The 24,359-nt window shown below is 37.0% G+C and overlaps 1 protein-coding gene across 4 annotated transcripts in view; it reads left to right on the plus strand.

Annotated features, from left to right (window-relative positions):
- Nucleotides 1-24,359, plus strand: part of USP48 (ubiquitin specific peptidase 48) — an 89,633-nt gene that overhangs the window by 24,765 nt on the left and 40,509 nt on the right. For 3 of the 4 annotated variants that reach the window (XM_045548477.1, XM_045548478.1, XM_045548480.1), the window contains exons 2-9: nucleotides 4,774-4,894; nucleotides 5,881-6,037; nucleotides 8,832-8,959; nucleotides 9,296-9,420; nucleotides 9,942-10,050; nucleotides 12,281-12,414; nucleotides 13,111-13,193; nucleotides 21,857-22,036. In XM_045548477.1, the coding sequence (XP_045404433.1) occupies nucleotides 4,774-4,894; nucleotides 5,881-6,037; nucleotides 8,832-8,959; nucleotides 9,296-9,420; nucleotides 9,942-10,050; nucleotides 12,281-12,414; nucleotides 13,111-13,193; nucleotides 21,857-22,036 (1,037 nt within the window). The remainder of the gene's footprint in view (nucleotides 1-4,773; nucleotides 4,895-5,880; nucleotides 6,038-8,831; nucleotides 8,960-9,295; nucleotides 9,421-9,941; nucleotides 10,051-12,280; nucleotides 12,415-13,110; nucleotides 13,194-21,856; nucleotides 22,037-24,359) is intronic. The other variant, XM_045548479.1, reaches the window with a different exon arrangement.

Here is a 24,359-nt window from a genome sequence, read left to right on the forward strand (position 1 = left end):
TCACTCTGTTGTCCGGGCTAGAGTGCTGTGGCATCAGCCTAGCTCACCGCAACCTCAAACTCCTGGGCTCAAGCAATCCTACTACCTCAGCCTCCTGAGTAGCTGGGACTACAGGCATGCGCTACCATTCCCGGCTAATTTTTTCTATATATTTTTAGTTGTCCAGATAATATCTTTCTATTTTTTAGTAGAGATGGGGTCTCACTCTTGCTCAGGCTGGTCTCAAACTCCTGACTTCGAGCGATCCTCCCGCCTTGGCCTCCCAAGTACTAGGATTACAGGCCTGAGCCACCGCGCCCCGGTCTGGTATTTATACATTAAACAGATATGTCCTTCTTGCAGATGTGTGTCTCCAGCTCTTGTTTCTTGGAACACTCAGCCTCCTTGATCTGTTTTTTTATACTTTGGAATATACAAGTACACATAAGATAGTATACACCAAAAAAACCCCACAATGTGGGGCTCGTTATACAAAAAGGCTTAGGACAATTTGGACAACTTTAATCAAGCCCCCTTTAATGCAGAGCACTACCACTGGCTTTTTGGTCCCCACCCACAGTGTGGCCGTCGGGACCAGAGGCCATGAGTTCTGCTTCGGGTGGTGCTTCATCACAGCTTCCTCTCACTTACACCATGATGGTATTTATTCTAGCTGATCTAAGACTTACTCAATAACGCCTAGCCAGCAATTAAGTTAGGAAATTAATTTAAAAAGAATGATGCCATTGTTCTGTGGTCTAATAATACAAATTGCTCCCAACTTCTCCCATTAGCTTTTGAAAGTCTTATTGTAATATTATATTTGTGTTTGCTTTTTAAGGCAGCTTTAGAGCTAGTCGAGTGTGCCTGATTTTTTTGTGTAGGAGGGTTAGGGGTGAGGACACAGAGAGCCTACTTTTCGTTCATTGTCTGAATTATTTTGCTGTCAGTAACAGAAGATGAGAATACGAACAATTCCACTGGAACTGTTTTCCCAGAGAATGGTGTGTTTGACCCATAGGAGTGTCTGTCTCCCCATCCAAATCAGGTGAAAAATTCTTAGCACCTTCCTGTCCAAAAGGAGACAGTGAACAAATAAGACTTCATAGCACACACCTTTGAAAAGAAGATTTGAAACAATTGACAAAATAAGCTACCAACTTATTTTGCTTCAGACGTACATTTTCACTCTAGTTGTTGATACTTTTTCTATAGCTTTCCCAAAGGCCTTGTATTCAAGTGCTGCTCGCTGTAATTTTCTTTTAAAAGAATCTTCCTAGTATTAATATATTTTTGCTACTATTCCAAGGAAAGATTATAGGTTACTTTTCTCAGTCTCTGAATGGTTTTCTTTTTGTTTCTTAATATCTTCTTTTGATAGAAGAGGAACCTTACTTTTTGTGTAAAAGTGCTTTTTTTTCCTCTCAGCATTTTAACTCCTTGTAGTAATCCTTTCCCATTAGAAGTGAGTTGTAGGCACCAGAACAAAACCTCATTTAGATCTTTGTCCCCACAATGGATGAGTTCCATTTTTATTTCTTTAGTAAGTTATTTTCCAACCTGGCTTTGACATAAAGCTGACAAAACTGCTCTCAAATTGGTCAAGCTTGTTTTCATTTTTATTTTTTTGTTTTGTTTATTTTTTTATATTAAGATAGGATCTCACTATGTTGCCCAGGCTGGAGTACAGTGGCTATTCATAGGCAAGATCAATGCCCACTACAGCCTCAAACTCCTGGGCTCAAGGTAACCTTCCTGCCTCAGCCTCCTGAGTAGCTGGGACTACAGCCCCATGTCACCATGCCCTGCTTCATTTTTATTTTATAAAAGCCAGGAAACTAATTTTATGCAGAATGTTAAAACAATTATTGAGTTATTTTTGGAATGTGTAGTACATTCCAGCTTTTAAATTCTGAAAGGTATAAAAAGTGATTGGGGAGCACAGAAAGTCTTTTACTACTACTTTTTGGGGTCTCAATCTGTCGTCCAGGCTGGAGTACAGTGGTGCCATCATAGCTCACTGCAGCCTCCAACTCCTGAGCTCAGGGGATCCTCTACCACAGCCTCCTAAGTAGCTGGGACTACAGGCACATGCCACCACACCTAGTTAGTTGTTTTTTGGTTTTTTTTCCCTTCTACTTTTCCTAGGCTCAAGCGATCCTTCCACCTTGGTCTCCCAAAGTACTGGTAATTACAAGCATGAGCCTGGCCAGGCGAAAGTCTTTTACTTGCAATCTGCAGCTAGGAAGTAGAGATAACCTTCTCAGATATGGTTGTTTCCAGTTGATAGTGTATCCTTCTATCTAAACAAACATCTCCATTTGGAAACAAAATGGTAACCTGATATGCACATTTTTGTGCCTTTTTCCCAACTAATGATGTTGTTACATACCACAACATAAAAAGCTTTCTCCACCTTTGTTTTTCTTGACTGCAGTAGTTTCCATTATTTAGTTATAATTTATCAGTTGCCTATGGGCAATGATGAAGTTCCTAATCTTTTATGCTATTAACAATACTTTAGTGGATAACCTTCAGAAATATGCAGAACTTTTCATCCTAATAATGTCCTTTATAGCGAAAGAAAACCAAAGTTCGTATGTTGCATTCGGTTGTCATCTCTTCAGTCTCCTTTACTCTGGAATGGTTATTGAATATTTCTTTGTATTTCTTTATATTTCATGACATTGAATTCATTTGTAGAAAGTTCCTCAAGTTGGGTTTAGTCTGATTAGATTTAGGTTATACACTTTTGGCCGGAACACCACCGAAGTGGTGCTATATTCTTGGTGCATTGTTCCAGGAGGTGTGTGCTGTCAATTAGATCTATTACTGGCTACCTCAACTTTGATCATATGGTTAAGGTGGTCTGCCAGGTTACTCCACTAAAAGTAACTATTTTTCCCTTTGTAGTCAATAAACTGGTGCTGAGACATTGTAAATATTGTTGCTCCTCCAACTTGCCTGCGCTAGCATCCAGTCAATAATTCTTGCCCGATTCTTTTATTAATCTGATGGATGCCAAATGGGGATTTTCTAATTCTGTCATTCCTTCCACTTTAATAATTGGTTTTCTTTTAAAAGAAAGATTTTTCTTCCATCCGTCTATCCATCTTATCATGAAGCCATGGATTCTTACTTTATTCAATAGGTTATAATCCTGTTGTTATTTATTTTCGTAAGTTATCCTATTATTTTATTGCTCAAATTCTGTTGCCAGATTTGGCCAGTGGGACCTCTCCCTTCTCGCTGACTCTGTGCTCTTTAACACCTCCCTATCATTCTTTGAGTACATCCTTCTGGGGGCACAGTAAGGTGTTGTAGGTTCACCTTGTCATTTCCTCGCCCTAGCCTTGGAACCAGACATTTCTCCAAGGAGCCCTGGTTTCTTTTAGTGGAGAATATTTAGAAGCCAAGATCTGTGTTTCACAATTATTAATCCTTGTCTCTGTGAAAAAAGAAGCCTACTAATTAGAGTTTGGCATTTGTTTCTTTTGTCTTTAGCCTGAGGACACTACTAAATGAGCTTGCTAATTAATGATTATGTTCAAGTTACTTGGGCCAGTCACCTCCCACCTTTCTTCAGTGTGGATGTTAGATATTCAGTTAAAATATATTTAGTTTTTGTTTGTTGAGTTTAGGATTCCTTTCATCCTTGTTGATTTATTTTCTCCCTTTTTTTGCCCTATTCTGACTCATGCTCTGTAGGGTAATCAATTTAATTATTCTGTGGTTTATCCTTTCTTTCTGTGTTTCTTTTTGTTCAAATGAGCCTATGCGTGCATATTTTCTTATTTCCTCATCTTTCCTACGTAATATTGAATAGTATACTATAAATACTCTTATACTTTCCTCTTTTTCACTTAATAATATATTCTGGAAATTACTCCACATCAGTTTGTAGAGATCTTCATGTTTTTTGTTTTATAGTTACATAGTATTCATTATGTGGATGTATCGTTTCCTCTACATTTGGGCATTTGGGTTGTTTCCAGTGTTTTGCAATTATAGATAATGCTGTAGTGAATAACCTAATGCATGTGTTTTTGCATTGTTAGAGGTGTTATCTTCAGGGTAAATTCTTAGAAATGAGATTCCTAGGTCAAAATATAGCCATATGTGTATTTTTTTTGGGGGGGGGGTTGTTTTTGTTTTTGTTTTTTGAGCCTGGGTATTGCTCTGTAGCCCTGGCTGAAGTGCAGTGGCATGATCATCACTCACTACAGCCTCGAACTCCTGGGCTCAAGTGATCTTCTGCCTCAGCCTCTTGAGTAGCTAGGACTACAGGTGTGTGCCACCACACCTGGCTAATTAAAAAAATATATTTTTTTTTGTAGAGGCGAGGGTCTCACTATGTTGCCCAGGCTGGTCTCAAACTCTTGAGCTCAAGTGATCCTCCTGCTTCGACCTCCCAGAGTGCTGGGATTACAGACATGAGCCACTGTGCTTGGCCTGCTATATATAGTTTTGTTAAAGAATGCAAAATCCCTCACTCTCCCTCACTCTAGCCTGGGCAACACAGCGAGACTCTGTCTCAAAAAAAAAAAAAATACAAAATCCCTCTTCATTAAAGTCTTGCCAATTTGCATTCCCACCAGCAATATATGCGTGGTTATTTCTCCACAGCTTCAAAAACTGAGTGTATTGTTATATTTTCTGTTTTGCTAATCTTATAGATGAGAAATAGTTGAGAATCTCATTATAGTTTTAATTTAATTATCATTATAGTTTAAATTTGCTTGCTTATGATGAAACTATGGCATTTTAAAATTGAATATTTTTTTTTCTCCGTAGACGAAACTGCAAAGGAAATCCTAATTGTTTGGTTGGGATTGGTGAGCATATCTGGTTAGGAGAAATAGATGAAAATAGTTTTCATAACATCGATGATCCCAACTGTGAGAGGAGGAAAAAGGTAAACCATCATTTTCTAAGTGATTGCTATATGTTATTCTTTGGTTTTTGTTTTGTGCCTATGATCAGAAACCACTGTTGATTTTTGATAACCTATTTTTTCAGCTTTAAGATAAGTAGTAGAATTTAAGACTCTAAGCCACTTGAATTGGAGTAGTTCTTAATGATATGCTTTCAAACAGGTAGCTATGTAATCCAGTAAGCCTTTAAATAATGGTTTTAGTTTGAATGCTATTCTGTGTTTGCTTTAACATTGCATATTTTATTTTGAACTCTTTTAAAGTCTCTTTATAGGAGGTGGTAATTCAGGGGAACAAGCTTACATAATAATATAACTTGCTTTCTAGGGCTTATATTTTATATATTACTATTTATATATATATTGGGTAGTTTTACTGTTTGAAAATACATATTAATATTTTCTAACTGTAAACCTGGCATTCACAGAGCAGTCAGCTATGTTGTTGTATAGATATTTTGTTTATTAAAAGGAATAATTCTTTGTAAGTTCAGGAATTCTCAACCTTATCTTTGGAAAAAGGTGCAACCAATTACCTTCCTCCACCCCAATCTTCTAAATCTCTAGGGTATAAAGGAACTTTTCTGGAAGCTTTACTTTGTCATTGTATTGAATGCTGGCAGTTTAGGAGTATAGCAAATGAAAAACCTAAATACCTGCGTTCAAAAGTGATGTTTTGTAGAATCGACTGTTATAATTTTAGATTTAAGTGGCTGGAGAAGACAATATGCTAGAGATGAGCAGTGATGCTGTCTAAAGTCTTTTCCACTCATGTGGTCAAACCCAAAATGGGGCTTTCATGAAAATTATGCCCCACCTCCAGCCAAGAGAGGCTTAAGGTAGTTATACTATGTTGGTTGGGACAGTTTTACAAATTTTTAATCTGAAAATTTAAAAATAATGCTTCTTATCAATTTTTTGTTTAAAGGAAAATTGATTTTATAATTGTAAAATTTGTATTTTTGTAGAACTCATTTGTGGGCCTGACTAATCTTGGAGCTACTTGTTACGTCAACACATTCCTTCAAGTGTGGTTTCTCAACTTGGAGCTCCGGCAGGCGCTGTACTTATGTCCCAGTACCTGTAGTGACTACATGATGGGAGATGGTATCCACGAAGAGAAAGGTTGGTGGAGATGGTTGGGGAAGAGCTCAGTTCTGAGTTTATTTCCAGCTAGATCACTTCTGAACCAGCACAAAGAGGGAGACATGAATGCTTATTATGTGCCAGACAGGATCCTGTATCTTTTATAAACGTAGGATTTAGAGTATGATAGTTTTCCTTTTTTCCCTATATATTTGTCATTTATGCACCAAAATGGCTAAATTCAAATGAAGGAAGTACATTTGCTTTTTCTTCTTATAGCTGGCAGCTATAATTTCTTTTCTTTTTTTCTGTTTTTGAAACAGGGTCTTGATATGTTGCCCAGGCTAGAGAAGTGCAGTGGTTATTCACAGGTGTGATCATGGTGCACTGCAGCCTTGAACTCCTGGGCTCAAGCAATCCTCCTGCCTCAGCCTCCTGAGTAGCTGGGACTATAGGTGCACCACTGCATCCAGCTCACAATTTCTCTGTGTAATACTCTGATTATAGTCCATTAATTTCTAGTGATTGATAAAAATCAGTCAATAAGGCAGAAAATATTACTCTTTTGTTTAGTTTGAGAGACTTAATAAATATTCTACTACACTTGTAAATTTAAATAGAATCAGTTTCAAACTATTTCTACTGGAATTACATATTTTGTTTCATACACAGTATGTGGATTGTTATTGCTAAATAATATTACTTTATATTTAGAGATTTCTGCTTTGAAATAGAGTCTTTATGGATTGAACCAGATTTTTCTTTTTAAAGCTGGGAGCTGGGGAGATTATACAGGCCTGGGAGCTTCAAGTTGGGAACTTTATTAGGCTCTTGTTCCCATCTGTAAATGCTATGCTGTCCTTATTATATTATCTAATTTGGGCACATGACCTATGTCTTTGGCTCCAAGAGAGAAAAGATGGGATTCTTAAGCCCCACATCTTACAGCCCCAGACTATGGTGATACTTTAGAGTCTCCGTCCCAGTTAATAATACTCTTTGCTTCAAAACATAGTGCTTAAAACATTGTTTAAAAGTTTGTTTCCCCAAAGCTTCATTCCTATATGCCTGAATATTTAGATTTAGATTAGTAGTATATTATGTATTTAATAGTGTATGCAACAGATAATTTAAAATGGATCATTTTTAAGTTTTGGCATTGTTTTTCTGACAAATTTATTAATAAGAATATAATAAAATAACAAGTGAAAACTAAATTTCTATTTTATAAAATGATATGCCACGGCCTTCGTTGGGTATTATGGCTTTAATGTGTATCTTCAAGCAAATAAAAAAAATTTTTTAACACATAAATTGTTATATTTTACCAAAGCCTTTTATTATATTCTCCAACAAGAGTGTACACTTCCAATGCTAATATGTTTAATAGGCACAGTGTAGCATAGTGCAAAGAGTTTGTGTTAGAAATTATGGAGTTTGAGTTGTATTCATAGCTCAACCACTCCCATATTTTTCAGGTGGGAAACCAGCAGGGTTTAAGTTATTTAAGATCTTACTATAGAGTATTCCAAAGTGTAAAATGAGAGAGTTGAAGTAAATACAAACTTACTTGAACAGCTTTTAACAGCCTGCAAAGCGCTTGTACCCCAAGAAGTAAGATTTTGTCTTTATTTTACAGATGACACATTAACTTGCTGAAAGTCACAATTGATAGTAAGAAGATAAATATTCAGAGCCTAATTAGGAGACAGAAGCTACACAGTAATTTGAACAGGGAAAGTTTCATATAGAAAATTATTAACAGGGAATTAGCGTAATGGAGGATTGATTAACAAGAGTTAAAGAGAATTTTAAAGAATACAGGAACAGCAGATATGGGGAGCAGTCTTTATCCCTAGAGCTGAAAGAGAATGCCCGAGGACGAGTCCCCCACCCCCATGTCCCAGCCCTGAGATCCAGACCTCTCTGGACAGAGCTCTGCTGGATGGCCAACAAGGTATTGAGGTGCCTCACTGGGGATCCCTGCTGGAACCTGTCCATGAAGATGTGCTGGGCCCTGAAACCCCCTACAGAGTCACCAGAGAGGGTGTCCAGGAGGCCATTCACAGGGTGGTCATTCAAGAGGAAGTGCGTCAGTGGAGGCACTGCTGTGAAGCTATCAGGAGAGGTGCTGGGGGAGGCTGCTGGCCACTGTTAGCTGCAGGAACCTGGAGCCCTGGAAGCAGCTGACCCGCAGGAGGCTGATGAGAGAGGCACAGCTTAACCCTCCAGTGCCCGCCACCAATAAGACTTAACCTCCTGATAGCTGGCAAAGGAGAAGTATTTGCAGTGCTCATCTCAGTCATCACAGAGCAGGCAAAGAAGGTTGAACTTGGAGCTGAGAAGTAATAAATTAATAACTGGTATACAAGATAAGACTCGGGACTTTCAGGGCTCTTGAGACGCATACTTCCTATTTGCATGTCCTCAGCTCGTTAAAACTTGTAACTCTAAAATTGCAGAATTTTGTATTCTTTACTCAAGTGTGAATTGCTTGAGATTTCTGTCACTTGTTCCATTTTTGGCGAGTCCACATTAACTGGACTTCCAAAATCATGACTAGAAACTGTGGTCATAATTGCTGTTGTTGCTGTAATGCGTGTGTAGCCTCTTCCCTTCAGGGAATGTATATAGACAGTCCTGGCTGCCTCATTACTTTCCGAAGATGTGGTTGCTAATTTTGGGTTTTTTTTTTTTAAGTTTCAAAATGATTATAAAACAATATAGTTTGGATGTAAGGATGTTTAATTGTTCTCATGTGAGGAGGAAGCGCCACCATTTTTTTAAAAAGTAGCAACTTTTAAAAAGCAAACTTATGTTTTTCTTTTAATAGACTATGAGCCTCAAACAATTTGTGAGCATCTACAGTACTTGTTTGCCTTGTTGCAGAACAGTAATAGACGATACATTGATCCATCGGGATTTGTTAAAGCTTTGGGCTTGGACACTGGGCAACAGCAGGTAAGAACTTTTTTTGTTGTTAAATATTCAAAGGTACCCAAGTATTCCTTAGACTATTTATAAAAGGAGATGAAGTAGAATGCTTTTTAAAAATTAAATTTTTAAAAATTTCGCATTAGAGCCTTTATTTATTGTTCAGTATGTTTTATATTATACTTGATTCCATTTGTGAAAATTCATATGTGGGCATCAACTGATTCAGCATACCTTTAGTCCTTGTTTGAAAATCATAAATTGGAAGTATAGGTAGTTCCTGGAATATTTAATTTATTACTATTTGTATTATAAGTTGAAAAGCAAGATATGATTTTTCTTTTTATTAATCTAAACTTGTAGGATGCTCAAGAATTTTCAAAGCTCTTTATGTCTCTGTTGGAGGATACTTTGTCTAAACAAAAGAATCCAGATGTGCGGAACATTGTCCAGCAACAGTTTTGTGGAGAATATGCTTACGTAACTGTGTAAGTCTATTTCAACTTTTTCATGGTACATTTTATTCTAAGACAGTTGCTCATATGTTATCTAATTTTCAGTTCAGTTCAGTTCCAAGTTACGGCTTTAGTGGGTTATCATGGGACCTGAAATATTTATAGCAATATACTTCCATGGGAACATGTAAACAACCAACTTGATAATTGCAGTTGAACCCATCCAGGTGTTAGGAACTATGTCTGGTTGAGCTCTTACCATCTGCTCATACTTTATGGCTGTGTGGTTGAGCTGAAAGAATAAGATTGGAGCCGGCTAGAATACTGACAATAAATGTAAAATACCTCTTTAAAAATTTCCGTCTTATAAAATATATGACCCCACCAATCACTTTCTGTTTTTATTTAATTTTTAATAGACATAGTATACATAATTTCTGTGAAAGAGAATTACGGTTATAAATGCTTCTTTCCATCTTTCTAGGATGTAATACAATAGAACTTTATCGCTTTTCTCACTCTGATCTTAATTTTATCACTCTATTTTATTATAGTTGCAATCAGTGTGGCAGAGAGTCTAAGCTTTTATCAAAGTTTTATGAACTGGAGTTAAATATCCAAGGCCACAAACAGTTAACAGATTGTATCTCGGAATTTTTGAAGGTATTCAAATTTTGGTGTATTTATTGTTTCTGCTCATTAATAGTTAAATGCTATTCTGAGTGGTATTTTGATTTAATGGATAGAGCCATTATGTCAGCTTTTTCTACATAAGAAGTGTCTGTGTAGCAATCTAGAAGAAACTACAAAAGTACAGAAGCAGGCTGTGTCTTAAAGTAATTTTTGGTTATATCAAGTCATATGTAAAGTTATATATGTGTGAAAACTTATAGTGGGTAGTAGAGTACTGAAGGAAATTAAGCTGTGTTAACATAAAGGTAATTTGCCTTTTCACATAATGAGAGCTAGAATGTGCTAAGTACAAATTTTTTTGCATCAGTATGGCCATTCTTCACCCCCTCCACTCCATATTTCTACTGTGTGTCTATTTAGATACATGTGGAGATGTGGAAGTAGTTTCCTTTTGTTCTTAGTGGAAAACTGCTAAGAGGAAACATTTTGTTATCAAGCTTGAACAGATACATAGCATAATAGATGAGCTTTTTATACAGCTTCCTGTCTTAAAATATTTTTGTGTTTTTCCTACTCCCCCAGCACCATTAGCATGGCTGAAGTAGTCATTTATTGAATTCATTCAGCTAAATATTGAGTGCTTACTGGGCGTCAGGCAGTGTTTCAGCTGTTGGGGATAACAGCAGTGAATGAAGCACACAAAACCAGCCTTTGTGGAGCTTATTGAGGGAGGCGTGGGTACCAGGGAGGGACAGTGAAGTAAATGTAAGTAAAATATATGGTGTCAGCCATAATAAGTGCTATGGAGAAAAGTAAAGCAGGGAGAGGGGCTGGCCAATGTGATAGGGAAGAGAGTGAGGCTGGTTGCGATTGGAAATAAAATAATTGCAGGCGAAGCAGCAAGCCATGCAGCAGTCAGGGAGAGGAGTGTTCTGGGCAGATGAAATAGCAGAGGCTGAGGCGAGAATGTGCCTGGTGGTTTGAGGAACAGCAGGGAGGTCAGTGTGGCCAAAGAGAACAAACAAAGGGCAAATGATAGAAGATGAAGTTGTAGAGGTAACCAAGGGCCATATTGGACAAGGCCTAGTACACCTTTATCAGAAGTTTGACTTTTACTGTGAGTGAGATTGAGATGCCAGCAGGGTTGTGAGCATAGGACTGATACAATCTGTTTTAACAGGATCTTGAAAATAGGTTGAAGGTTGAACGAGGGCAGACAGGAGTGCATGGTGGCTTGGACCAAGGGTTAGCTGAAGCGGTGATAAGTAGTGTTTGGCTTTTAGATATATTTCCAAAGTAGAACTGATAAAATTTGCAGACTGGATATAGAGAGAAAGAGGGGAGTCAAGGATTACTAAGGTTTTTGGCCTGATCAACTGAAAGGATGGAGTTGCCAGTACTGAGATGGGGAGATCTGTGGGGAAGGAGCCAGGGTTGGGAGAGGAATTAGGAGTTTGGCTTTGAGCATGTCACATTTGAGAACTACAGTTTAAGGGGAAAAGTCAGGGCTGTATAAAATCACAAAGGGAGTGGCAGAGACAAGGACTGAGCCCTGGGACATTCAGATGTTAAGGGACCAGGGAGATAGGAGCAGCTGGCAAAGGATGCCGTGGAAGAATGGCCAGTGAGTTAGGAGGGAAATAGGTGAGCGTGTTATCCTGGAGGCCAAGTGAAGACATGGTGGTACCAGTGTTGTATTGCTTACAATAGTCTGTTACAAAAAGCTGTTATAGAATTATAAAGGCAAATTTAAAAAGAAGCCACTATCAGCTAAAACGTTTGATTTTTCTGCACTTCTCTTTTTAGCTTTGTCTCATGAATATATAGTTCAGTAATTTTAACCAAATACATATATAATTTTGTATTCTGGTGCCCATATGTAGTTTCTACCCACTTTTTCCCACCTTTTTAAAATTAATTTTGCATCAAAGTACATATGACATTTCTTTTTAAAACGCACTTCTCTAGAATTCTCAGAAATAACATTACCAGGACAAAGAAACTAAAACAAGTATTTTAAAAATCATACATTTTGGAAATAGGCACATCAGTTTTAAGCATCATTGTATACAAATTGATAATGTAACTGCTAAGCAGTGCCTATTAATCTTATGTGTCCATTATTTATAATGGCTTGTTTTTAAGCAGCTTGAATGGGAGTTATTAACTAAAATGAAATTATAGTTATCAGAGGCTTTTTTCACTTGTTTTAAATTTTTTCATCTTCTTTTTTTAATTAATATGTCTTATTCCTGATCAGGAAGAAAAATTAGAAGGAGATAATCGATACTTTTGCGAAAATTGTCAAAGCAAACAGAATGCAACAAGGAAGATTCGACTTCTTAGCCTTCCTTGCACTCTGAACTTACAGCTAATGCGTTTTGTCTTTGACAGGTAAATGTGTACAAGTAGTAGTGTGCGTTGTTCATTGTGGGCTAATAATGTACAGATTTTACCATAAACAGATAATAAAATGATTATAATTTGAAACTCTAGATTTAAGGGCAAAAGTTATAGACGGAGCCTATCATTTTGAAATGTCAGTATTTCATGATCTTATCATAAAATTCTTAAAGAAGTCAGGCATATGTAATTGAGAACTACAAAAGTAGGTAAGCCTTACTTTTTTATTCTAAAAAAATTCTTAAAAACTACAAAAACCTGAATTACCTTGACATTCCTTATTATTGTATATTTTAAGTAAATGTTTTACTCATTACACAGCTCCCCCCCCTCACTTCCATGGGAATATAACTTTCATTTTATAACTATAATAAAATCAAGGCAGTGTATGCACATGTGCATTTCTTCTGTAAAGCAGGAGCATCTGTGTTTTTTGTGATTAATTTAAAACTTCTAGGAATATGTTATATTTGGAATCAGCACTTTGAATTCATACCTTTTAACCTACTGATTATTATTTGCCCAATTATAAAACAGTATTATGTTTACTTCTAGTTGTATACTTTTTGAGTAAGATTGCTAAATGAAACCTAGCTACTATTGAGTTTATTAAAATAGCTGATAGAGCTTATACATTGTTTTATGATTGTTTTAAATATAAATATAATCAGCTTTCCTCTTGGTTAGGCAAACTGGACATAAGAAAAAGCTGAATACCTACATTGGCTTCTCAGAAATTTTGGATATGGAGCCTTATGTGGAACATAAAGGTAATATTTTTACTGAGCAGTGCAAATTACAAAGCTCAGAGACTGTAGCTTGTGATCTGCTTGTGATGAATATAGAATAGCAGTTACTGCTAGTTTTTATTTATTAATCTCTGTCTGGGAACAATGGCTTTTTCAGATGAGCCAAGATGTTAATTCCCTTTTCTGTGAGTAAGGACATAACAAAGATTAGTTGGTTCATCAGTAAATAGCTATATAATTAAGGGTATAAAAATTTGTAAAAAATGTTACTGTTTCTGAACCCACACTTGTTACATTAGTTTCAATGCTATTATCTGTTATTCCTCAAAACTAAGAGTTTCCAAGCTGCCTCCGTTCTTTTTTTTTTTTTAATTAATTTTTTTTTTTTAAGAGACAGGGTCTCACTATGTCGCCCTGACTAGAGCGCAGTGGCATGAACATAGTTCACTGCAACCTCAGACTTTTGGGTTCAAGCCATCCTCCTGCCTCAGCCTCCCGAGTAGCTGGAACTGCAGGTGTCTGCTACTATGCCCACCATGCCTGGCTGATTTTTAAATTTTTGTAGAGATGGCGGGGTTAGGGAGGGTGTCTCACTTTGCTAAGGCTGGTCTCAAACTCCTGAGGTCAAGTGATCCTCCTGCCTTGGCCTCCTAGAGTGCTAGGATTACAGGCATGAGCTACCATGCCTGGCCTTCCATTCACTTTTTAAAAAACTTTTTATCAGAAACATTAGGTGACATAATTCCAACATTTATGCTGTAATTCTTTGTATTTGTGACCACTTAGGATGGTCTTACGATGTTATATCATAGTTTTAACAAGAAATAAGTACTGCTTTTTTTTTTCCTTTTTCTTTTTTTAGTAGTAGTCTTCGTCTTACCAAACAGGGTGATTCTTGTTAGAGAAAAAAAACATCTTATGTTTACGTTTATCTTGCCCTGACTGGAAGGACTGTTTTACTTCCCTTTTAAGGTTGATCTTATTACTCATGAAATTTTTAATATAGATGTTATTTCATAAACTCTGTCTCTTTCCAAAGAAAAAGTTCTAGAGGCAGCTGACAATTGAAACAAACTGTAAAAATCTTTAAAAGAAATGATTGGGAAGGTCAGGGCGGAACATGTTAAGTAAATGTTTAAGCTTTCAAATGTATGGTGTTTTATTAGTATTTTGATTTAAAATTTGCACCTCCATGGAAGAGGGAAACTGCTATAAACTTTGCTTCTGGATTTCATCATTGTTACATTTCATTGAATGAATACACTTAGCTCACTTTATATAGTAAGCTAAGTGAACTTAGTTTACTTTATGTAGTAGTTTGTTTTCTGCCTCCTTTGTTTAGGTAAGTTTTTGAAATTAGGGAAGTCTGATGAGCTAGTGGCTTCTCAGAGGCCAGAAACTTAGGAGATGTGAAATTTAGCACTTTCCTTGATTCTACTGTATGAGTTTGAACTGTTATTAAATTTATTATGTATTTGTCCAGGATTTATGCTGTAAAGAAAAGAAGGTATTTATCAAATACACTTGATAGATTAAAAACCTATAGAAATATTTACTTTTAGCATGTTTACTAAATGCAGTAAAACCTTAATTCTTAAATAGAGAAATAAATATTGTCTCATTTTAGAATTGTTGGACTGATAAAATTAATCTAGTAGTTTATAGGTTACACACTCATCTTTCACAGGCTGTTGTAATGTTTTCTATAAAAATGTGCTACTTTATATAGGTAGAAGACTAAAAACAAATTAACTTTTGTTATAATTGCATAGGGTTTATTCTAGATAATTTTGGAAATTCAGAAAGCATGAACATGAGAAATAAAAACTGTATGTGTAATTCTAGCACCAGGATAACCAAACTAGTACTTATCTTTTTCTAGATTCCTATTCATGTGTGTCTACATACACATATCCACACAAAGCTGAGAAAATAGATCTAAAAGGTGATCTATTATTAAAGGAGAATTCACCTGTTTCTTTAAACAGTGAGCCTGCAGCTCTGTAGAGATCTATAGAATGAGGAATCCTCAGTCCTTCAACATTAGCACATGACTGTCTAACTCAACTCCTGCCATAATTTGGGGGGATTTTAAAACTAATATAATTCTGAAGTTGATGAGTATAATGAATTAATGAGTATAAATTCAGGTTATTTGCAAGAATAGTAATGTAATATGAAAGTTTTTGTGGTGTCTGTTGGTAATAAAATTATGGTTACTGCTAATACTTCTGTGGCTTATTGTCTTCATTAATAATTTACGGAATATTACTAAGAACCCCTTGTAGTAGATAGTCCTTCCAGGTGACCCATAGCAACTTCTCTCCTTCGTCAATCTTGTCTTTTTCCCTCTCAGCCCTACTGAGTGCCATGCCCTACCTTGTCCTTCCATAGTTTAAATTTCATACATCTCTGTCCATCTTATTTTTTCTCCTTTTTAAATTGTGAAATATAACATATTCCTAAGAGTTCAAAATAAAAAAATGCGTGGCTTGGCAAATTATCATGAAGTGAACATGTGTTGAGCACCACCCAGATCAAGAAAGAAAACATTTCCGGCACCCTAAAAGCCTCTTCTGTGCCCCTCACAATTATAACCACCTTCCTCCCCTTAAATAAAACCATTTGTCTGACTTTTACAGCAAATACTCCCCCCCCTTTAAAAAGCACTTTACTTTATAAGCATACATCCCCAGCCATCATAGTTGAGTTTATTCTTTTTTCCTTCTGGGTTGTTGCCACCTGAACAACCCATAATTAAATCTTCCTCTGGGCCCCCTGCTTCTTCAGCTGAGTTATTGAAGGTAGCTGGAGAAGAGTCCCTCTGGCAATGTCCCCCAGCATTGCTGAGTCCGTGGTTGTCATCAGGCTCACCATACTTTGTTCTTCCTCCCAAACCCTGGGATGTCTTTGGATACTGCTCGCTTTTGGATCTCCAGCTGAGGGTTCATCCACTGGTCACACTCTTGTGTCTCTGAGAACTAGGTCCTGCTGAGGTTGCTGGAACCTTGTGCACCCCAGAATCCCATCCTCTGGGACAACTCTGGAGGCTGCTGTACTTCTGGAGAATCCTGGGATTTGAGTCCCCTTCAATCCCTCTCCCTTTTTTCTTTCTGTGCTCCTCACCTACCTCTTACAAAATGAGGTGCTTTTGACCAGTTTGGTCATTAGAGCCACAAAAAGAAATATATGGCCTTTCTCAGTTACTGATGTATTTAAAATGTGTTGGTATCAGTATTTGTTCACAAATATATTAAAGGTAACCAAAATGTTAGCAAAAATTCTTTAAACCTATTTCTTTGAAAGCCTAGTTGTTTTATAATCCGTGACAGTGCTGGAATGTTGTACAGGTTTATTTCCGCTATCGGATACAGTTCTCACCATGTTGCCTCGTTTCTTCTGTACCTGGTTGTCTTTGACTTCATGGTGGTAATTGTACATGGAAATTATTTATGGGGACTCCCCTAGAGCTCGGACGCATGCAACCTTCTCCGCAAAGCCCCTAGGTTCATTTTCTGTCAAGCAGCTGGGGCCCTACTGGTTAGAAACCATTTCAAACAAAGTTCAAGGCTAGAGGGTCCCTGGTTTATTTACCCAAGATATAAGAAGCTGGTATGGCCAATCTAAGGCCCTGACATTTTCCCCCTCTTTCTCTTTATTTCCACTGCTCTGTTCAGGGCTAAAGAGTTTTCTTTATGGTTGCCTGAAGTCGGGTAGATGGACAGACTGTTCCTGGTTCACCTTTACCATGAAAGAACTGGGAAAGTGCAGTGCAGTAGAAAGAACAGGACAGGTGATTCCAGGTAATCCCTAAAAGTGTGGAAATGCCCTTGGGGCAGAGACAGCCTGGACCAGCTGATACTAGGAATTAACTTAGAAATTATAACATTCATTCTTAACTCTACAGTTAAAAATCTTTACTCACTAAAAACAATACAGGGACCTCAAAACAGGAATGAATTTGTCTCCTAAATTATTTTTCATATGTATTTTAGTTCTGCCTCTTTTAAAAAAAACTTGTAGGATACCTTATGCATAAGATTTTTGGTGTTTAGTTTACTTAACCATCTCCTTTGCTTATCATTCCTTTTTGTATTCTAGACCTTCCATCTGGAATCCCTACTAAAATATTAAATTATTGTTTATAAAATCTCTTTAATAAAGGTCTATTGGCAAAAGATTCCTTTCACATACCATTGTCTGAAAGTGTCTTTTTTTTTTTTTTTTTTGAGACAGAGTCTCACTCTGTTGCCCAGGCTAGAGTGCCGTGGTGTCAGCCTAGCTCACAGCAACCTCAAACTCTTGGGCTCAAGCGATCCTTCTGCCTCAGCCTCCCAAGTAGCTGGGACTACGGCACTCACCACCATACCTGGCTAATTTTTTCTATATATTTTTAGTTGTGCGGTTAATTTCTTTCTATTTTTTTTTAGTAGAGACAGGGTCTAGCTCTTGCTCAGGCTGGTCTCAAACTCCTGACCTCCAGCAATCCTCCTGCCTCGGCCTCCCAGAGTGCTAGGATTACAGGCATGAGCCACCGTGCCCGGCCTGAAAGTGTCTATTTTTTCCTTGTTCTGAAATTCATTTTTTCTAAACACGGACAGTTATTTTCATTCAGTGCATTGAAGATACCGTTCTGTTGTCTTGGGGCATCTGTTATTGCTGTTAAGAAGTTGGTTGCAGTAGATTTTTAATGTATTTATTCTCCTTACCTAGGGTATCTGAGAATTTCCCAACAGTTATCTCTCACTACATTTTCCCTTCTCTATTCTTTTTGCTGTCCTCCTGGAATTCCAGGTAGATGTGTGTTAGATTTTCTCACTGTACCCTGCATGTCTCCTAACTCTGTTGCTCTGCCCTGCATTCTTCAGCTCTGCCTTCTGCTCTGTTCAGGGGAACCTGACGTGAGGTAGAGAGCCCTTTCTAGAGAGTTTTGACTGTCAGTCACTGTAACTTCCGTTTCTAGAAGTTCCGTTTTCTTCCTTATCATCTGACAGTCATTTTCTATAATATCTTATTCCTGTTTCAATCCCATCATTTATTTCTTTAAATATACTTAAAATTTTATTTATTTGCTATTTCTAGTAGGTGTGGTGAAAATCTTCATGAGTTTGGTTTTGCTGTTGTTTGTTGCCTCTCAGTTATAGTGACATAATGTCCTTTGTGTTATTTGATAGGGGGGTGTGTGTGTGTGTTTTGACTGAACTCATTCCTTAGAGCTGTCACTCATTTCAGGACCACATCAAACAAAACTCTCAGCTTGAGGTTTTTCTGACTTTCTAGGTAGTGTAAATTCATGGTAGAGAAACCTTCATGAGGGCTAGCTTCTTATGAACTTGCAATGGAGATGTGTTTTTTTTTCTTACCCCCCAAGTACCAAAGTAAGTATAAGGCAGATAATTTCCCCCTGCTGTTTCCTGTGAAGGGCAGGTTCATTTCTTTAGTCTCTTAAACTGAAGAACCCTAGTTTCAAAGAAAATGTGGCATATACACACTTTGAAATACTATTCAGCCTTGAAAATGAAGGAAATTTTGTCATTTCTAACAACATGGATAGACCCAGAGGACATTTTGCTAAGTGAAATAAGGCAGAAAGACAGATACTGCATGAACTTACTTATATGTGGAATCTAAAAAAGTCAGACACACAGAAGTAGAGAGTAGCGTGGTGGTTACCAGAGGCTGGAGGTGGGGAGTGTTGATGGTGGAGGGGATGAGGGATGGGGAGATGACATTCAAAGGGTACAGACTCACTTAGATAGCAGGAATAAGTTGTGGAGATCTGTTGCGCAGCTCGTGACTATAGTTAATAATGCATTGTTTATTTCAAAATGGCTAAAAGTAGATTTTAAGTGTTGTCACAAAAAAATGATTTGTATGTGAGGGAATGGATATAGTAATTGGCTTGATTTAATCATTCCACAGTATAAACATACCAAACATCACATTGTGCTCCATGAATATATACAAATATTATTTGTCAATTAAAAAAATGCTAGTTTCATGACAGGAGTCCCCTGTTAGACTCCTCACCTTTTATGGACCTTAGCTTTTGTCTCTGGTCTCACAAGCTTCTTGAGATGTGAAAAAACAGATTTTAAGTTGATGAAGGTTCACCTGATGCTCTCAGAAGGAAACTTTGTTGTCCTTACCTCCCTAGCTTCCTGCCTTCATGCGCTATTTGGCTTCTGAGAATTCTTATTTTCTTGCCAGCTAATCAATGTATACTTAAAAGATTTAAAAATATTTTTATCTTACCCAATATTTTAACTGTTTTCAGCTGGGGTGAGTTAAGTGGGTTTTGGTCCAGGCATTAATCTGCATTACTGTCTCTCCCACTATGCTACAAGAATACAGTGACTTTGCCCTTTTAGTCAACTGCTGTATCCCCCTTGCCTAAAACAGTGTCCCATGTGTTTATTGTTTGTTGAATGAGTGATTGGCTGTAACTTACTGTGACTCACTCTTTGTGGTTTTAAGGAAATTATAGCAATGAAATGGTCAAAGATGTGTGCACAGTTTTTTTACTACAAAGATAATAATTGTTTATATAGGCCCCCAAATGCTACCAGTTTAAATGTCTGTTAATATGGGAGTGGTTCAATATGTGATAGTAATTATATATAGTCATTTTAATTTTTAGAAGACTAATGATATGGAAAGATGTTAATGATAAATTTGTTAGAAAAAAATGTAGGTTTCAGTATTAATAGTGGTTATGTGGGTTTATTAATGACTTTTTTCTTTGTTTTTTGTTGTTGTTGTTATTGTTGTTTTTGAGACAGTCTCGCTCTGTTGCCCAGGCTAGAGTGCCATGGTGTCAGCCTAGCTCACAGCAACCTCAAACTCCTGGGCTCAAGCAATCCTTCTGCCTCAGCCTCCCAAGTAGCTGGGACTACAGGCATGTGCCACCATGCCCGGCTAATTTTTTTCTATATATTTATAGCTGTCCAGATAATTTCTTTCTATTTTTAATAGAGACGGGGTCTCGCTCTTGCTCAGGCTGGTCTCGAACTTCTGACCTCGAGCGATCCTCCCACCTTGGCCTCCCAGAGTGCTAGGATTACAGGTGTGAGCCACCGTGCCCGCCTGACTTTTTTTGTTTTATTTTCTAATTTTGTTGTTGTTGAGACAGAGTCTCACTTTGTCACCCAGGCTACAGTGTAGTGGCACAATCATAGCTCACTGCAGCCCTGAACTCATGGACTAAAGCAATCCTCCTGCCTCAGCATCCTGGGTAGCTGGGATTACAGGCACATACCACTGTGCCCAGCTCATTTTTAAATTTTTTGTCTTTGTAGAGATGAAGTCTTGCTTTGTTGTCCAGGCTGGTTCTGGCCTCAAGTGATCCTCCCACTTTAGCCTCCCAAAGCACTGGGATTACAAGTGTTAGCCACAATGCCTGGCCTGTTTTCTAATTTTTAGTAATAAAACATGTATAGTACAAGTGATCTTTTTCAACACATTTCCCTCTTATAATTTGTTGAAGTTTAGGATCTTTATAAGTTTTTTTTAAACTTTAAAGCATTTTATTTTATCTTAAAATGTAAATGTTCATTTATTGCCCATATTTTTATGTATGCGTAACCCCTTCTTGCATAACCACATGTATAATATACAGGCTGTGATTTGTATGTTTTATTTATTTAAAATGGCATAAGAACTTAAAATACTTACGAAGAAATCTTAGTGCAGTATCATTCTAGATTTTTAATGTTTTCTCCCCTATATTTTTCAGTTGTCTTGCCTACACCTATTTTTATTTTAATTTTTTTCCTAACTTTATTGTATAATTGACAAAATTGCTTGATCATAAGGTGTATAATGTGGTGATACATATATATTGTGAAGTGATTGCCATGATCGTAAATTCACGTGTCATCTGACCATGCTGTATGTTAGCATGGTAATATGCAGAAATTATTCATATATGTATATTTTTTAATTTTTTTTGAGATAGGGCCTTGCTCTGTTGCCTAGGCTGTAGTGCAGTGGTGCAATCATAGCTCACTGCAGCCTAGAATTCCTGGGCTCAGGGGATCCTCCTGTCTCAGCCTACTGACTAGCTGGGATACAGGCACATAACACCATGCTTGTGATCTTTCTACTTTTTTTTTGTTTTTTTGTAGACACGGAGTCTTGTATGTTGCCCAGGCTTCATCTTATAACTGAAAGTTTGTACCCTTTGACCAACGCCTACGATTATTTTGAAAACAGATTTTTTAATGACTTGGCTCAACTTTTTCTTAAACATTTATCTTTTTTCTACAAACAATAGCTTTTTAATTTTATACTTATATCTTACTGATTTGCATAGCTTTTAATCAATTTTTGTAGTACATTGGAGAATATGAACAGCTGATTCTTGGCAAGTACATGGCTCAGCTAGTTTGCGTGGAAGGCCACAGTATGCTACAGTGTAGCTTATCAACCCTGAGTGCCCAGAATGCCATAGTTTTTCATCAGCATGTTTTGCAGAAGGAATGGAGAGTTAACGCAGTGTGCTGGTTAAGGGAATGTCTACTACATTATTTTTTAAGACTAAATATTTTTTAATTTTAGGTGCTATGTTCTGAATTCTATTACCATATAAGTAAAGAATAATAGTGATTACAATTGAAGCTCAAGATATAAAAAAATACTGTTATCCAAAGTTTCTTTTACTTTCTCCCTTTCTCCTTCTGCAGGTGGGTCCTATGTGTATGAACTCAGTGCAGTCCTCATACACAGGGGAGTGAGTGCTTACTCTGGCCACTACATCGCCCATGTGAAAGATCCACAGTCTGGTGAATGGTATAAGTTTAATGATGAAGACATAGAAAAGATGGAGGGGAAGAAATTGCAACTAGGGATTGAGGAAGATCTAGGTAAAACCTTTAAGTTGTGAGTGCCCTTTTAAAATATAAATTTTTTCCCAGAAATACTTGTGATAAACTATTACGGTCCAAGATTGTTATGGACTATCAAGGATATTAACATTTCTTAAACACATTAAACATCTTTTATTAGCAGGGCCTGCTATTTTGTTTTCTTTTGTTTTAAAAAGAGACAGAATCTCAATTCTGTCACCTAGGCTGGAGCGCAGTGGTCCGATCATATCACAGCTTACTGTAGCCTTGAGCTTTGGGCTCAAGTGATCTTTTCACCTTAGCCTCCTAAGTAGCTGGGACTACAGGGCACGCCACCATGCCTGATTAATTTCTTTTATTTTTGGTAGAGACAGAGTCTTGCTACATTGCCCAGACTGGTCTTGAATTCCCAGCCTCAATTGATCCTCCTTCATCAGCTTCCCAAAACCCTGGGATTATTTGCATGAGCCACTTTGCCCAGCCAATGCCTGCTTCTTAAAAATCTAGTTTAAAAATTTTTAAATTATTTTGCTCCAGAGATGGTTTTCATAATGTCATGCTTTCAGTAAAGCCTGAAGGCAAAAAATTAGTTTTCAATTAAAAGGTTTATTTCAGGGGGCAGGGGAGCATGGTAAGTATTACGCTAAAAGTGATGAATAGTAGGTTTAATGTGGTGGGATTTGTAGTCCTTTTCCTCGGGTCAGGAAATTTAGGTCTGGGAACTAACTCTAGCAGGGGAATGTTGCACCTCTTCCTGTAAGTATCTCTCATATTCCTGGAGTGTGGGTAGTGCCTCTGTGGGGGACGAGCTGCTCAGTGAGGTCTGGCATAGATAGGACTTCTTGAAATAATATCCCAGTATGTACCTCTTGTCACCTCAGTTGTCTTGGGTCCAAGTACCCATTTATTTTCCAGAGTAGTAGACACTTCCTCCAGTTAGAGCCGTCTCACCTGAGCTGTTTATCACTATCTTCCATGTCTGTCATTTTGAGTGAGGTTCAGACTATGTCCTCTGAATGGGAGAAGAGGAAAGGGGGAGTAGGTGTGCATCTCCTGCCACTGTTCTTGCTTAATAGATCAAAGCCACTTTTCCAAGGTGTCCAACAGGGAGGAGCATGGCAGTTGGGGTTGGCTGTCAGGACACGTGGATCATCGCTGCAGATACTTGTGGCAGCTACATTCTTACAGTTTGGAGAAGTATTTTCTATTTTAAAATCACATTTACGTGTTTATAGACTAAACAGTCTTGCTCCCAGTTTTCCTAAGTAATACTCAAATTCTTAACATTTGTATATACGGTGTATGTTTTTATTGTGGCATTCTTACTGGGAACAAAGTTGAGATGTAGCTTTAAACTGTGAATAATTATGTCTTGGTTTTATTTGACTGTTCTCCCATCCGAGTACTAACTAGGCCCAACGCTGCGTAGCTTCTGAGATCAGAAGAGATCAGGCATGTTCTGGGTAGTATGGCTGTAGACTGTTTGACTGTTCTTTACTGAAGTTTATTTGATTTGTCTTCATTTTAGTCAGAGAATTGTAGGATGAAAAACGTTAAGGATGTCCTGTCTATCTTCTATATATTGGTAGTCCTAAATTTTAAAACATTTCAAGAAAGAGACTTCACGTCCATCAGTATACCATTCCAATGTTTTAATAACTCTCATTATTATATGTAATACAGTATCATAGTTTTCATCTGTTTTTTAAATCAAAAATAGAAAATATTTGTTTATTAAATTCCATTAGACATTCATTGCTGTATTATTCTATCCTGAACTTTTATGAATCATTTTATATTCCATCTTATATGAAGTAATGAACATTTTAAATCTTGAATACTCTTCAGTTAGAAATGAATGAGTAATCCCATCTTCCCTGAACATGGCTAATGATTATTTTAATTTCCTATGAGAGTACAATGGTCTTCAAACGTTTTTGCTCAAGTATTAGCTTTAAGAATGCTGAACAACTTTTGTTTTTCTTTCTGCATTTTAAAATCCAGCATATTTCATCACTAAGTAGCTCCAAATAATGTATTTTATGACAAATTATAAACATTGAAACTTAAACTGCAACATCACTCTTTTAAGAGTATCCAAATGAAATTAAATACCATAGAGATTTGATACCCACTATCATCCTTCTCAAAGATACATGAACAGTTCTTTTTTTAGTAGGACTTTTTAACACTTCCCTTTAGAATTCTATTCTAATGGAATATGCTAAGGTTTTTGTGACCATAAACCTCCAAATAGTGAAAAAGTTCTAAATAGAGTATTATTTTTGAAATTATGAATGTTACTACATAATTCATCAGACTCATAAAAGTGTAAATTGTA

Source organism: Lemur catta, chromosome 3 (genome assembly GCF_020740605.2).
Source record: "Lemur catta isolate mLemCat1 chromosome 3, mLemCat1.pri, whole genome shotgun sequence".
In the NCBI taxonomy this organism is placed as follows: domain Eukaryota; kingdom Metazoa; phylum Chordata; class Mammalia; order Primates; family Lemuridae; genus Lemur; species Lemur catta.